General features: G+C 39.2%; 1 protein-coding gene across 6 annotated transcripts; it reads right to left on the bottom strand.

The window, feature by feature from the left end:
• Positions 1 to 2,697: 2,697 nt before the first annotated feature.
• btbd10b (BTB (POZ) domain containing 10b) lies at positions 2,698 to 10,026 on the bottom strand. 6 transcript variants are annotated; one of them, XM_023410851.2, is made up of 9 exons: positions 9,945 to 10,026; positions 9,412 to 9,559; positions 7,805 to 7,998; positions 7,029 to 7,344; positions 6,740 to 6,842; positions 5,976 to 6,096; positions 4,617 to 4,814; positions 4,407 to 4,517; positions 2,698 to 3,747 (listed from the first exon to the last, which is right to left on the bottom strand). In XM_023410851.2, exons 2-9 carry the CDS (start codon positions 9,510 to 9,512, stop codon positions 3,416 to 3,418), a joined length of 1,476 nt encoding a protein of 491 aa, XP_023266619.1. In that variant the 5' UTR covers positions 9,513 to 9,559; positions 9,945 to 10,026; the 3' UTR covers positions 2,698 to 3,415. The 6 variants fall into 6 exon arrangements, with proteins under 6 accessions (XP_023266619.1, XP_023266620.1, XP_023266621.1 ...); XM_023410852.2 differs by having other exon boundaries at positions 7,805 to 7,995; XM_023410853.2 differs by lacking the exon at positions 9,945 to 10,026 and adding an exon at positions 8,566 to 8,681 and having other exon boundaries at positions 9,412 to 9,556.
• Positions 10,027 to 10,668: the final 642 nt, after the last annotated feature.

The following is a 10,668-nucleotide window of genomic DNA, read 5'->3' as shown; positions in this document are numbered from 1 at the left end:
TATCGGACTGGTAAAAAAAAGTTCAACTATGGACTTATACATGGGTCCGGCCGCACAAACTACACTGACAGAGCCGTAAAAACTTTTTGGGTGATTTGATGGTTCTCATGTGGACCAAGATTTGAGCCAGTGGGCCCCATGGCAAGTCCGCCAAGTCTGGTCTTATCCCTTTCTTTGACTGAGGCCTTTTTGAACAAAAAGTGGTTTCATCAGTGAAGGTAATTCTGGAGGGTCCCTTTCACCTGAGTGCTGCTTACTGTCCTGAGCCATCTCAAATGCTGGCTCCCTGGTCCCTGTCTGTTTAAATGTGGGGAGGACCAACTTTTAGTAGAAGGGACTCACGTGCACTAACATGCATGTGTAACTGTCCCTGAAATGAAAACAAAGAACAAGATTACAACATACTTAGTTCTCTGCCCAAGATGCCTTTACACAATTATGTCTTTACATGGAAAATAGCTTGCTATTTTATTGTATACAATCTTTACAGAACCTTAAAAGTTAAGATACTGTATAATTAATGTGTGAATGAGGAGTGATATATTGATTTACTTTCATAAATTGACTTTCTTTACTTTTTGACAATAACCATATTGTATCATACTTTTTTATTTAAGATAAAATAGGACTACAAGAACTTTTCTGAAACATATAGTACAAGAAATAGACCACTTTATTTCAGGCCTAAGAGAAGGTTGTGCAAAATATCTTCAGCCCAATGATCGAGACATTGTTTTTGGGGGAAAAAAGCCAGAGAAGTCAGAATAGGTGCCAGGTAAGGAGGGTAATGCAACATATTCATATATTATGTGGCCAGCTGACCATGACAAACTCAGAACAGAGAGAGAAAACAAAACTGACCACTGAAAGGTGAAGGCTCCTTCTTCGGCTTGACAGCTTCCCTCACCCATTGTCCTCGTTGGTGTTCTTGGGTTGCTGCTTTGAGAGGGACAGATGAACTTGTCCACAACTCCGAGCGGTCATGTCGGCAACAGATGTTTTCACTGGGCCTATTTGGACTTGATGGGCTGAACCTCTCTACGAAAGCAGGAAAAACTGCTCAAGAGATGAAATTTGAGGAGCTTGTGGACAAGGGCGTCATCAGAGAGACATTCCCAGTTCCCCCACTGTATGTTGCTTTTATCCAGGTCTGTGCATCAGCTTCCCCTGTCACCTGATCACTTCCCAGTGGCAAACACTTGACAGCAGGGTTGCCAGATTGGCTAAGTTTCTACTTTTTCTTTATTTGGATAATTAAAAAATGATTAGGGTGGGTTACAGTTTGGGCTCCTTTTTGTAAACTACAGTTAGAGCGGTTTTTACCTTCGACAAGTCTGACTCTATTCCAGAGGTTGTCCAACTGTAAGAGAGGTTCGGCGAGGGAGACTTGAGCCAAAGATACAGAGTGAGGTGAAAGGGACAATTGGACAACAATTGGAAGTTAGTTATTTTAGTTTTGCTGATTACCAACAAGATCAAAAACTGCAGCAGTTGCAATGAAGGTAGACTGCTGTAAAGTCACTTAGCACCATATTACCACAATTTTTTTCCAACTCAGTGAAATCTGAACACAGAAATAATACAGATTTAGATTCAGTGTGGTTTACATTTCCCAGGATATTATTATCTCATCACAAATAAAAATTCATAGACCTGCTTAGAAATCAGAGAAAAAAGAAACTCCTTTTAACTCCAGAACTTGCATCAGGTTTTTGCATTTTCTTCATTATCAAAGTAATTCATTGATAGCTGTCAGAACACCCAATGGTGCAGAGCAAACATAAACTTGTGACTTTGGCTTACTTAAGTTTTTCAAAATGTAAACAGATATAGGCTAAAAGAAAACAGGGCTCAAGCTGTAGCACACAGCGTAACTCAGTGAATATTATACAGTCCTTATAATCCCCTGTCTTTGTAAGACAAGTTTGTCTGTCAATATGAGAACCAAACTATTCAAATTCACTAACAATCTTCATATCCGTTCGTACGGTTCAACCCCCTCCTGGTGTCTTTTGCTACACCCTTACTTGGGAACTAACCAGAAAGGTATTGGTACAAGGCATTCATTTTGAAAAAAAAATGTTCTTATTTGTTTGAGAAGCTTAAAAGATAAATACCCATTCACACTTAATAAAACAGGATCTTGTGAGGACCCTCTACATTTAACTAGTTATTTGCCTGTAAACAATCTTAATTTTAATGTTGTCTTTCTGCATTTTTAGCATTCAATCCATCTGAACTGATTATTGGTAATTGCTTGGTAAAAACTGAATAAAGGATATAACCCTTAGTTTCAAGTCAAGCCAATGGTGTTTATTTTTTTTCGTTTAAAAATGTGAGCTCTGTTTGGCATGATTCTGTACTTTAATTATTACTTCCGTAGTGGCACATGGATACTGAAAGCACACACAAGAAACAGTTTTAGGAGATAATTGTCAGTAATAGATGTGGTTCATATGCTTCATTTCACACTTTATCTTTGTATCAGGCTAGAAGGGTGTGAGTTGTCAGGGGAACCTTTAAGATGAATACATTGAATAGCTAAACAAATCTCTGTACAGTTGACCATAGGCAGATGTTTGGCCACTGCGGGTCTTCAGCGACAAGGCCCAACCCATCTCAAATTCATTATGTTCTATGTGTGGCTCTTATGAACACTGTCATGGATCAATCATGGATCAAATATACAAAAAAAAATTATTTTGATGTCTTTATTTCATGATTTTGTTTTATTTTTAAACAACAATTTCAAGCTTTGCACAAAAAGATTCTGACCACAATAGCCTGTGCTCTGCTTAATATCTTGGCCGCGGGAGGAGCATAACATCACATTTCAGATCCAGCCAATGACTACATTACCCATTACAAGATTCAAAGACATCTGAGAGGAATTCAACTGGAGATCATGACACTATAAGTGGTGATAACTGATTTTCTCCATGACCAGAAAGTCACATTAGCGAGTCTTGTATTCTTCCCCCCTGAAGCACATTTAGTAGTTAGGCCACCCAAGACAATCAAAATCAAAATTATCAGTAAAATAAAACCTGTGAGAAAACAGTGACACCACTGTGCTCAGCCAAACTCATCAAATGAAGGTACAACAACACTGTAAATAATAATGTTAATAATAATAGCCTAAGTGTTTTACTGATTTTTTTTTTCAAACAGAAAAATAAATTCCTTTGGTCAAGTAAAAAACAAAATGAAAATAATAGTGAACTCTTCCTTTCACCTTATATCCCTCATGTTTCTTCTTCTACAGTCAACCAGGTTCTTGAGGCTCTAAGGCTGCAAAGGAGGTGTCAAGGCAATATGGTTATGGTGCCCCTGGCGCTCCATGCTGCAGCATGCTGGGAATAGGTCTAGAGGAGGAGGAGAGGAGCAGAGGCATTGAAAGAGGACTAGTATGTCCTCACACAGCAGGTGAAGGTGCATCAGGGTCAGGCTCATTGCTGTAGTTGTTGCTGTAGTGATTCCCACTAGGTGGTTGATTAGGTAGGATATCCAGTTCATCCACTTGGGGGCCAGGGTGCATCACCACCAGCTGGTCCTGGGGGATGTCTGCTGCTGCTGCCGCCAGGTTTGTGATGGACTTGGATTTAACACACTGGAAGTCCACATGGCGGCTTTTACCCTCTTCCTTTTCCCAGGACATGCGGATGAAGGGCCTCTGGACGTAGTTATAAATGACCTCTGGACGACCTCCTGGTCTTTTCTTGACCTTCTCTTTGTATGTAGGGTAACCTATCAATGCCGCAGACAGGACAAAACCATTAGCTCAGTTTATGGTAACAGGTTTTTTCAGAGAGAATATAACACCCCCCCCCCAGTCATAGGTCAAGACCACATCAACTGGTAGGTGAAGTGATCAAACAAACAAGGCAGAAGCATTTCATATCAACCTAATTTTGTATTGTGAAATAGGATGTATTTTGTTCCATGCTTACAGTTGCTTTGACTACTACAGGCTATTATATAATACAGCATCCCTTACATGCTAAAATGAATTACATCATGAAAAATGGATTTCAAATAATTAAGTTAACATGTCATTTCGCAGATTGGCAGATACTATTCTTAGCGATACGTTCTAATGATATGTTTTTTAATGTATCTTAACGGTTTTCTCTGCCTTCCCAATCCGTCAACAAACAAACAGACAGGTCTGTGGTATACTTTTGTTTTCTCTGTTTTCTGGACAACAGCTGTTTGATAAAAGCCAAGCATCCAAAATAACTACTACATTCAGTGTAGTATTCTGCTCGTACTTGCTATTAGTGAAACCTTTGGCTTATTTTGGTGTCAATACTTCAAACGATGACTTGTCTGAATGATATGGATTTTTCCAAAAGTCAACTTTTCTGACAAAACATCATTCTTCATTACTGAAAAGTTCCACTTACCTTCAATGCCCAGTCTTATTTTCTTTAATCCTCTGTCCTTTAAAACTGATTTGGCAACATCACGGTTCTCAATATATTTGAAAAATCTGTACAGTTTTGTGCTGTAGATGACTGCAAAGAGAAGGACAAAAACAACCTTGTTTATCATGTATTGGTGTTCTGTATCTGCTGAGATATGGGAGTCTGTATTCTGTATTAATTTGTACTCACTCTGTGAATACTCTTCTCCCATCTGTGGTGGATATTCTTCATCCCAGTCCACCACATCATCGTCAGTGAGGACAACAATGTGACATTCCCTCTCTCCACTCTGAGCACTGGCCACCATTAAAGGCAGAACCATTTCCTCTAGGTAAAACTCAAACTGTCGTCGAGCTCCATCATTAGACAACTCATGCATGAGGGCACCTGATAACAAAAGAGATTGAGAACACTGGTTAGAAGATTTAAGCCACATTATGCCAGCACTCAGAATTGTCCATCATGCATTGCATTAAAGCCTAAAAAAATAAATAAATAAAAACACTGGCACAGGTAATGCAAGTAGGCCATCTGCCATAACTTCAGTTACTAGCAGCCTTTGTCTTTCCCCAACATGCTAACATGTACAACAAGTACAACATCTTGAATTTTCCGTTTCATTGACTTGAAGATTGATGTTGCCTTAATTGGTTTTAAACTGTCAACTGTCATAGAGGTAAAAAAATAAAAAGCCTGAGGTTCAATAGATATCTACTCTGACAGGGTGTTTCAGGAAATGAAACGTGCTAGAGTTAACAAAAATAGTAGCCTTGACTCCATTTCAGCAACATTTGTGATGGAAAATGTTTCGAACCTGTTTGATATTAAGCCAAACATCGGACCGGACTACCGAATTTTACCACTAGGTGTCACACAACAGACTCAAATGGAACGTAATGAGACAGGGAACCCCTGAATGGGAGTGCAGCTATTCCAGTCCACTTGGTGGTGGTAATGCATGTCTAGGTTGGTTTACCAGCAACCAATACTGAAATTTGACCTCTTTCAAGCTGCAGGCTTCAGCTCCGTAGAAAATTGTGCACAGCTCGTCAGCCACAAGTGGCTCCGGTAGTTTGTTTATAAACAAACATAATATGACGTTAATCACGTTTTCATATTTCTTATTAATAATGCAATACAATGCCGATGAAGGGTACTTTTTAGTTTGCTAGTTTGCTGCAGTTCTTGATCTTGTTGATAAACTAGCAAGTATGGTTCAGCCAGTTCACAAAAACTTGCACCGGTTAAAGATCCCTACACTGGACTGGACCGGCAAAACAGGAAATCTACCCGACTCTAATAAGTAGTCCTAACATCCCACTAAAGTACTGTTGAACATATGCAGTCTGAACCATGTCCAGACACAGCAGCCATAACAGTTCCAGGCACTCTTCTTCCACAGACATGACACTCAAAACTATATACAACACTAGCACTCACTAAAACACAGCAGAAAATTTATGCGAACTGAGACGATCTATATCATGTTTCGTGGGAATGTTGAATGTGTAACACTACCAGCTTCTGCACCCCTGAGGATATACTCACTAAGGTCTCTGCATTTGATGGTGCTGTAGTCGAAAGAGATACACAGATAGTCACACGCCTCCCGTAACTCAGGGATGGAGATTCCATCAGGACAACGGATTATCCCAGATTTGTAGTAATCCTGTCAATTAGAAAGAAATCACAACAAAGGCTGTAATTTCAAACACTGTTATTCCATTAACCCGTAACATTAAATATACATGAAAGAATCAAGGGCCTACCCCAAAGGTCAAAGCTTTCATATAAAACCATAAATACAACTCTGTAGACTGTTGGCACAGCGAAAATTGAGATCCACAGGTTAAACTTTACTCATTAATTACTTTATGTATGTGAGAGAGAGTTGGTTTGTGATGCAAGACAAACTTCAGAGGAATTTGACAGCACAAAGTGACCTCATCTAAATCATAGCAGTTCCAGAGCAGTCACCAAAAGCCCACTTTTTTGTTCTATCACAAAGTAAACCTTATTTCCCTATATTTAGTCTAGTAATATTTCAAAAGTATACACTTAGTTGCCAGTTTATGCTGTATAGCTAGCAAACTGTAATGTAATCAACATACATTCAACATCCCTATAAATCCTGCATTTATGAAGTTTATAATGGTTGTTCTTTGTTGAAGCTACCTTCAAAGGGTTGTTGATTTAACATTATGGACATTTTTGAAGTTATAGTTTGTCCTGTTGTTAAATTTTATTTCATAATACTAAGAGGAGTTTAAATTCTTTAGCCTACAGTAATGTTAATAAAGACAAAGACTGACCAGAATAGCTCGGAAAACCGTTGAGCTGATGCCCTCGGCCACCTCATACTCCCCCTTCTCGTTGGGCCGTGTGAAATTATGTTCTCTTCCAGATCCAAACATTCTGAAATAAAGAAGCACTGGTTTGTTTTATGCATCACAGAAACAAGAAATCCAAAATTTCCATAATACTTATGTAAACATAGATTTAATTTTTACATTAGTGATTAGTAAAATACGTTCAATAACTGTGCAATAACTGCTATAATGAGTAAGGACAAAGAATTTTGATGATGAAAGTGTATCGTACCTGCCCAACATGGTATTGGGTTGTGCTGTGAAGATGGAAGGATCGACTACAAAGCGTGTGTTGTCAACAATCAGAGTCACTCTTTCTGAGGTCCTAATGTTTCGGTTCCCGACAGTGGCACTTGCTCCTCCCTCCTTGGGATTCTCATAGACAAAAACCATTTCTCCAACTCCCAAGCTTTTGAAGGTGCCTTCAGTACTGGACAAGCTGCTGTTGCGACTGCTTACCACCCCACTGCTGCTGGAGCCGCTGGGAGAGACTCTCTGAGGTCGTGGACTACTGGGCCTCGATGATGGGCCACCATCTCGTTCACGGTCTACACACAGACAGACAGACACTCAGGCACAGGCATGACTCAGACACTGCAGTTTTTCCTTTTAACTTTGGAAATCCCATCAGAAACAAGTGAGTATTCACAAACATCTTTGGTTGTTTTGCAGCTTGTATTCATGAGAAACATTGGTACCATCTTAGGAATCCATTTGAGTAATGGTCCATGGCTACTAATGTCAGCTCTAAAACAACGAAACTGGAAAGGGCCCCACTCAAAACATTTGCCTCGTATCCAAACTGTCAAACTACAAGTTGGTCTAAACACAAACAGGTGGATTAGTGCTGACTTGATCCATTCACAGCCAAAAACAGGAGAGATATAAACCATGTCTGAGCTGTGAGGTGATAAATGCAGTCAGCTGTTCTCAACAGTAGCTGCCAAGAGCTGCAGACCTCTAACATGACATCCATATAAGCCCTCTATTCTTTCCATGCATACTCACCACTGTTGTGTTGGCGGGTGGGTGAAGTGACGTTTCGAATGCAGGGGGTGAGCTGGCCTTCTCTCTCGTGTGAGGAATCCCTGGAGCGATCGCTGGAGCGGCGGCGGTCACGTGAACGGTCACAGCCCCCACTGGCACCATGTAGGCTCATCTTCCTCTGTTCTGCCTCCACTCGAGATGCTCGGGCCTGACTGCTGGTTTCCAAAACAAAAGCATAGTTAACTTTCTTCTCTATTCCTCAAGGCCAGACGATACTTTTATTTTATAATTGTAAAGTTATTATGACACGCAGGCACCCAGTCACACTGTTTATCTTCAGTCATTTGTTTACACACACTAATGCTCAACAGTTAGGGGTGTGTAAAACATTAGTACTAGTATACAGGCTTAGATAAGATTCCTTAAAAATGTATGTAAATCAGAGCTACCACATTCTCTAAGCTACCACATTCTCAACTTTGATGTCTAATCTGACACAAAATCAGAGAAGCCTGAATGTTGACAAACTATTTGTGTGATTTAAATAAACCTTGTAAGGACTGTTATAAAAGGAAGTGGATTCAAGAACAAAAAGATTGCAAAAGCATCAGAAGACATAAGGTCGCTACTTGACTCTTCCTTTAAGACTAATCTCTGACACACCAAATCCACTTTCAGACAGAAAAAGCATCAGTTTACATGCTAATTCCATAAATGGGATAAAAAAGTATGGGTGATAGGAACAGCTTCAGGGTAATAATGTGTAGGCGGTGCAAACCCACCCACAGACCATGGGAAAAATCACAGGTGCATACCCCCTTGGCCTGAGATCAAATACACAAGTCTCGACTCTTCCCGTCTTCTCTATTCTGTCATCCTATCTGCGGTTCTGTTGTTCCTTAAGCAGGAAAAACAAACAAACAAAAATTCTAATGCTAGAGGACAGGAACCTCACATGGCAGGATGAAAGAGCCTATGCTATAAATTTGATTATGGATTAGGGTTTACATTATTTAACAGTGGAGAGTGGAAAGAAACACCTTCCATAACCAAAGCTAACCTTGATGTTATCAATGATACCAATGATACCAATGCCATTATCGATTCTGCTTATCAGTCTGATTTTTTTTATTGATTCCCTTATTCCTGATCAGTTTTCTGCATGGAGAATAAAGATAATCAGCAATATTGATAATTGTTGAATTGTTTATGTCCATTTTAGGGCAAACCACCAAATATTTGATGGTTCCAGCTAACCCAATGTGAGGATTTCCCACTTTTTTCAGTTTCACATTGTAGTTAACTAAATATCTGTGTTTTGTAATGTTTTACAGATCACACAACTACTGGACTGACAGCAGAATAATTGGCAAAGTAATCAATGATGAACAGTTGCAACCAAAATACAGAGATAAAATAACCAAATGATAATCTCTGCTCATTCAAGGAACTTCAATAGATTTACAAATAATACCATTAAACAAAGATATAGTCATAGTTTTTTTTTTACCTTTATCCTAGAATATAAATTCAAATTTTCTAAGTAACAAACATGAGACTAATCTATAGCCCAGCATCACAGTGCCTGACATTACATTGCTTGCATGACAGATTTTCAGCTGGCTCACCTCGAATGCTTGCAGAGTTTGCGGGGTCGGCTTGTCGCTTTTCGTTCCCAGTTTTCGGTGTCACTGGAGTTGCTGTCATATGACTGCAGACGTGCTGCCATCACCCGTACAGAGGGGAGTCCGGTCTGGATCTTTCACCGTTCATAATCTGGTTAATGGCGAAATCAACAAGTCAGTTGGATCCCCTGATCAACCCCTGGCAAACCACGGGCTGCTAACAAAATATTTTCTAACTGAGTTCACGTGTGCTGTCAACTTGTGCTGCTTAAATGGCTAAAAAGGGGCCTCACATCTCAGAACAAAGTCTTGACATCGTTGCTGTCGGACTGAGTCAGCCTACGATCAGGTTAGCTAGTGCGCTGTGTTAGCATACGTAGCAAGCTAACATTAGCTGGCACTGCTAGTAGTACTTTGCAATGCTATTAACATAATATTCTGAGACAGCTGCGTAGCTGGTGGAGTTATCCCAACAGTATTGACATAAAGGCTGTCATGTTCTAGGCAGATACGACAAAAATATTAAACATAGCTACCTAGCTGGCTAAAATTTCCGTTGAAGTGTAATCCCAATCGCTCAGCAGCTAACCAGCCATCTCCTTTCAAAACACTCACCCAGCTGACGTCCAACGTGACGACCGTTAACGGCCTGACGTGATGACGCAGTCAAAGATTTAAATTGGAACTACTGCTAAACTTTCTAATTAAATAAAACTTTGTCTGAAAAGTTAACTGGATTTTAAAATAAAAATATTTTAAAGGTGACTAACTTGTTTCCACCTGCTAGTGGACAGTTCTTACTTTTTTCCTAATAATTGAGTTGGAGACTCGGGCAGGTCTCGCGATATGTTGCATGTGCATTTTTTTGTTTTGTTTTTTTTTGTTTTGTTTTGCTCACTTTATTAAAAATGTATCCACATACAAAAGTATATAATATATAAACGCACAGGGAAATAAAATCATAAAAAATAACACAAATATAATAATATAATAAAAATGATATATATTATATATTATAATGCATTAACAGATATTAATTGCCATGAAAAACCAAAACATACACTAATGAAAATGATAAGCTGGACAAACTATTCACATTAAAGTAAACAAGTTGTTACAAATGAATAAAGTTGAAAGTCTCTTTGCTACAAGATTCAGCAGTTCTAATGTTCTTATTCCTTGTGAAGAGATTCAAGTCAAACTATAAATAAAATTCCTCTCTTCAGATATGAGAAAATTATAAAATCTCAGGGACACATT

This window comes from Seriola lalandi, unplaced genomic scaffold, assembly GCF_002814215.2.
Source record: "Seriola lalandi dorsalis isolate HSWRI2012SDOR001 ecotype SW California unplaced genomic scaffold, Sedor1 jcf7180002054440, whole genome shotgun sequence".
Lineage (NCBI taxonomy): Eukaryota > Metazoa > Chordata > Actinopteri > Carangiformes > Carangidae > Seriola > Seriola lalandi.
The sequence above is the reverse complement of the archived record's forward strand: the minus strand, read 5'-3'. Positions and strand labels throughout refer to the sequence as shown.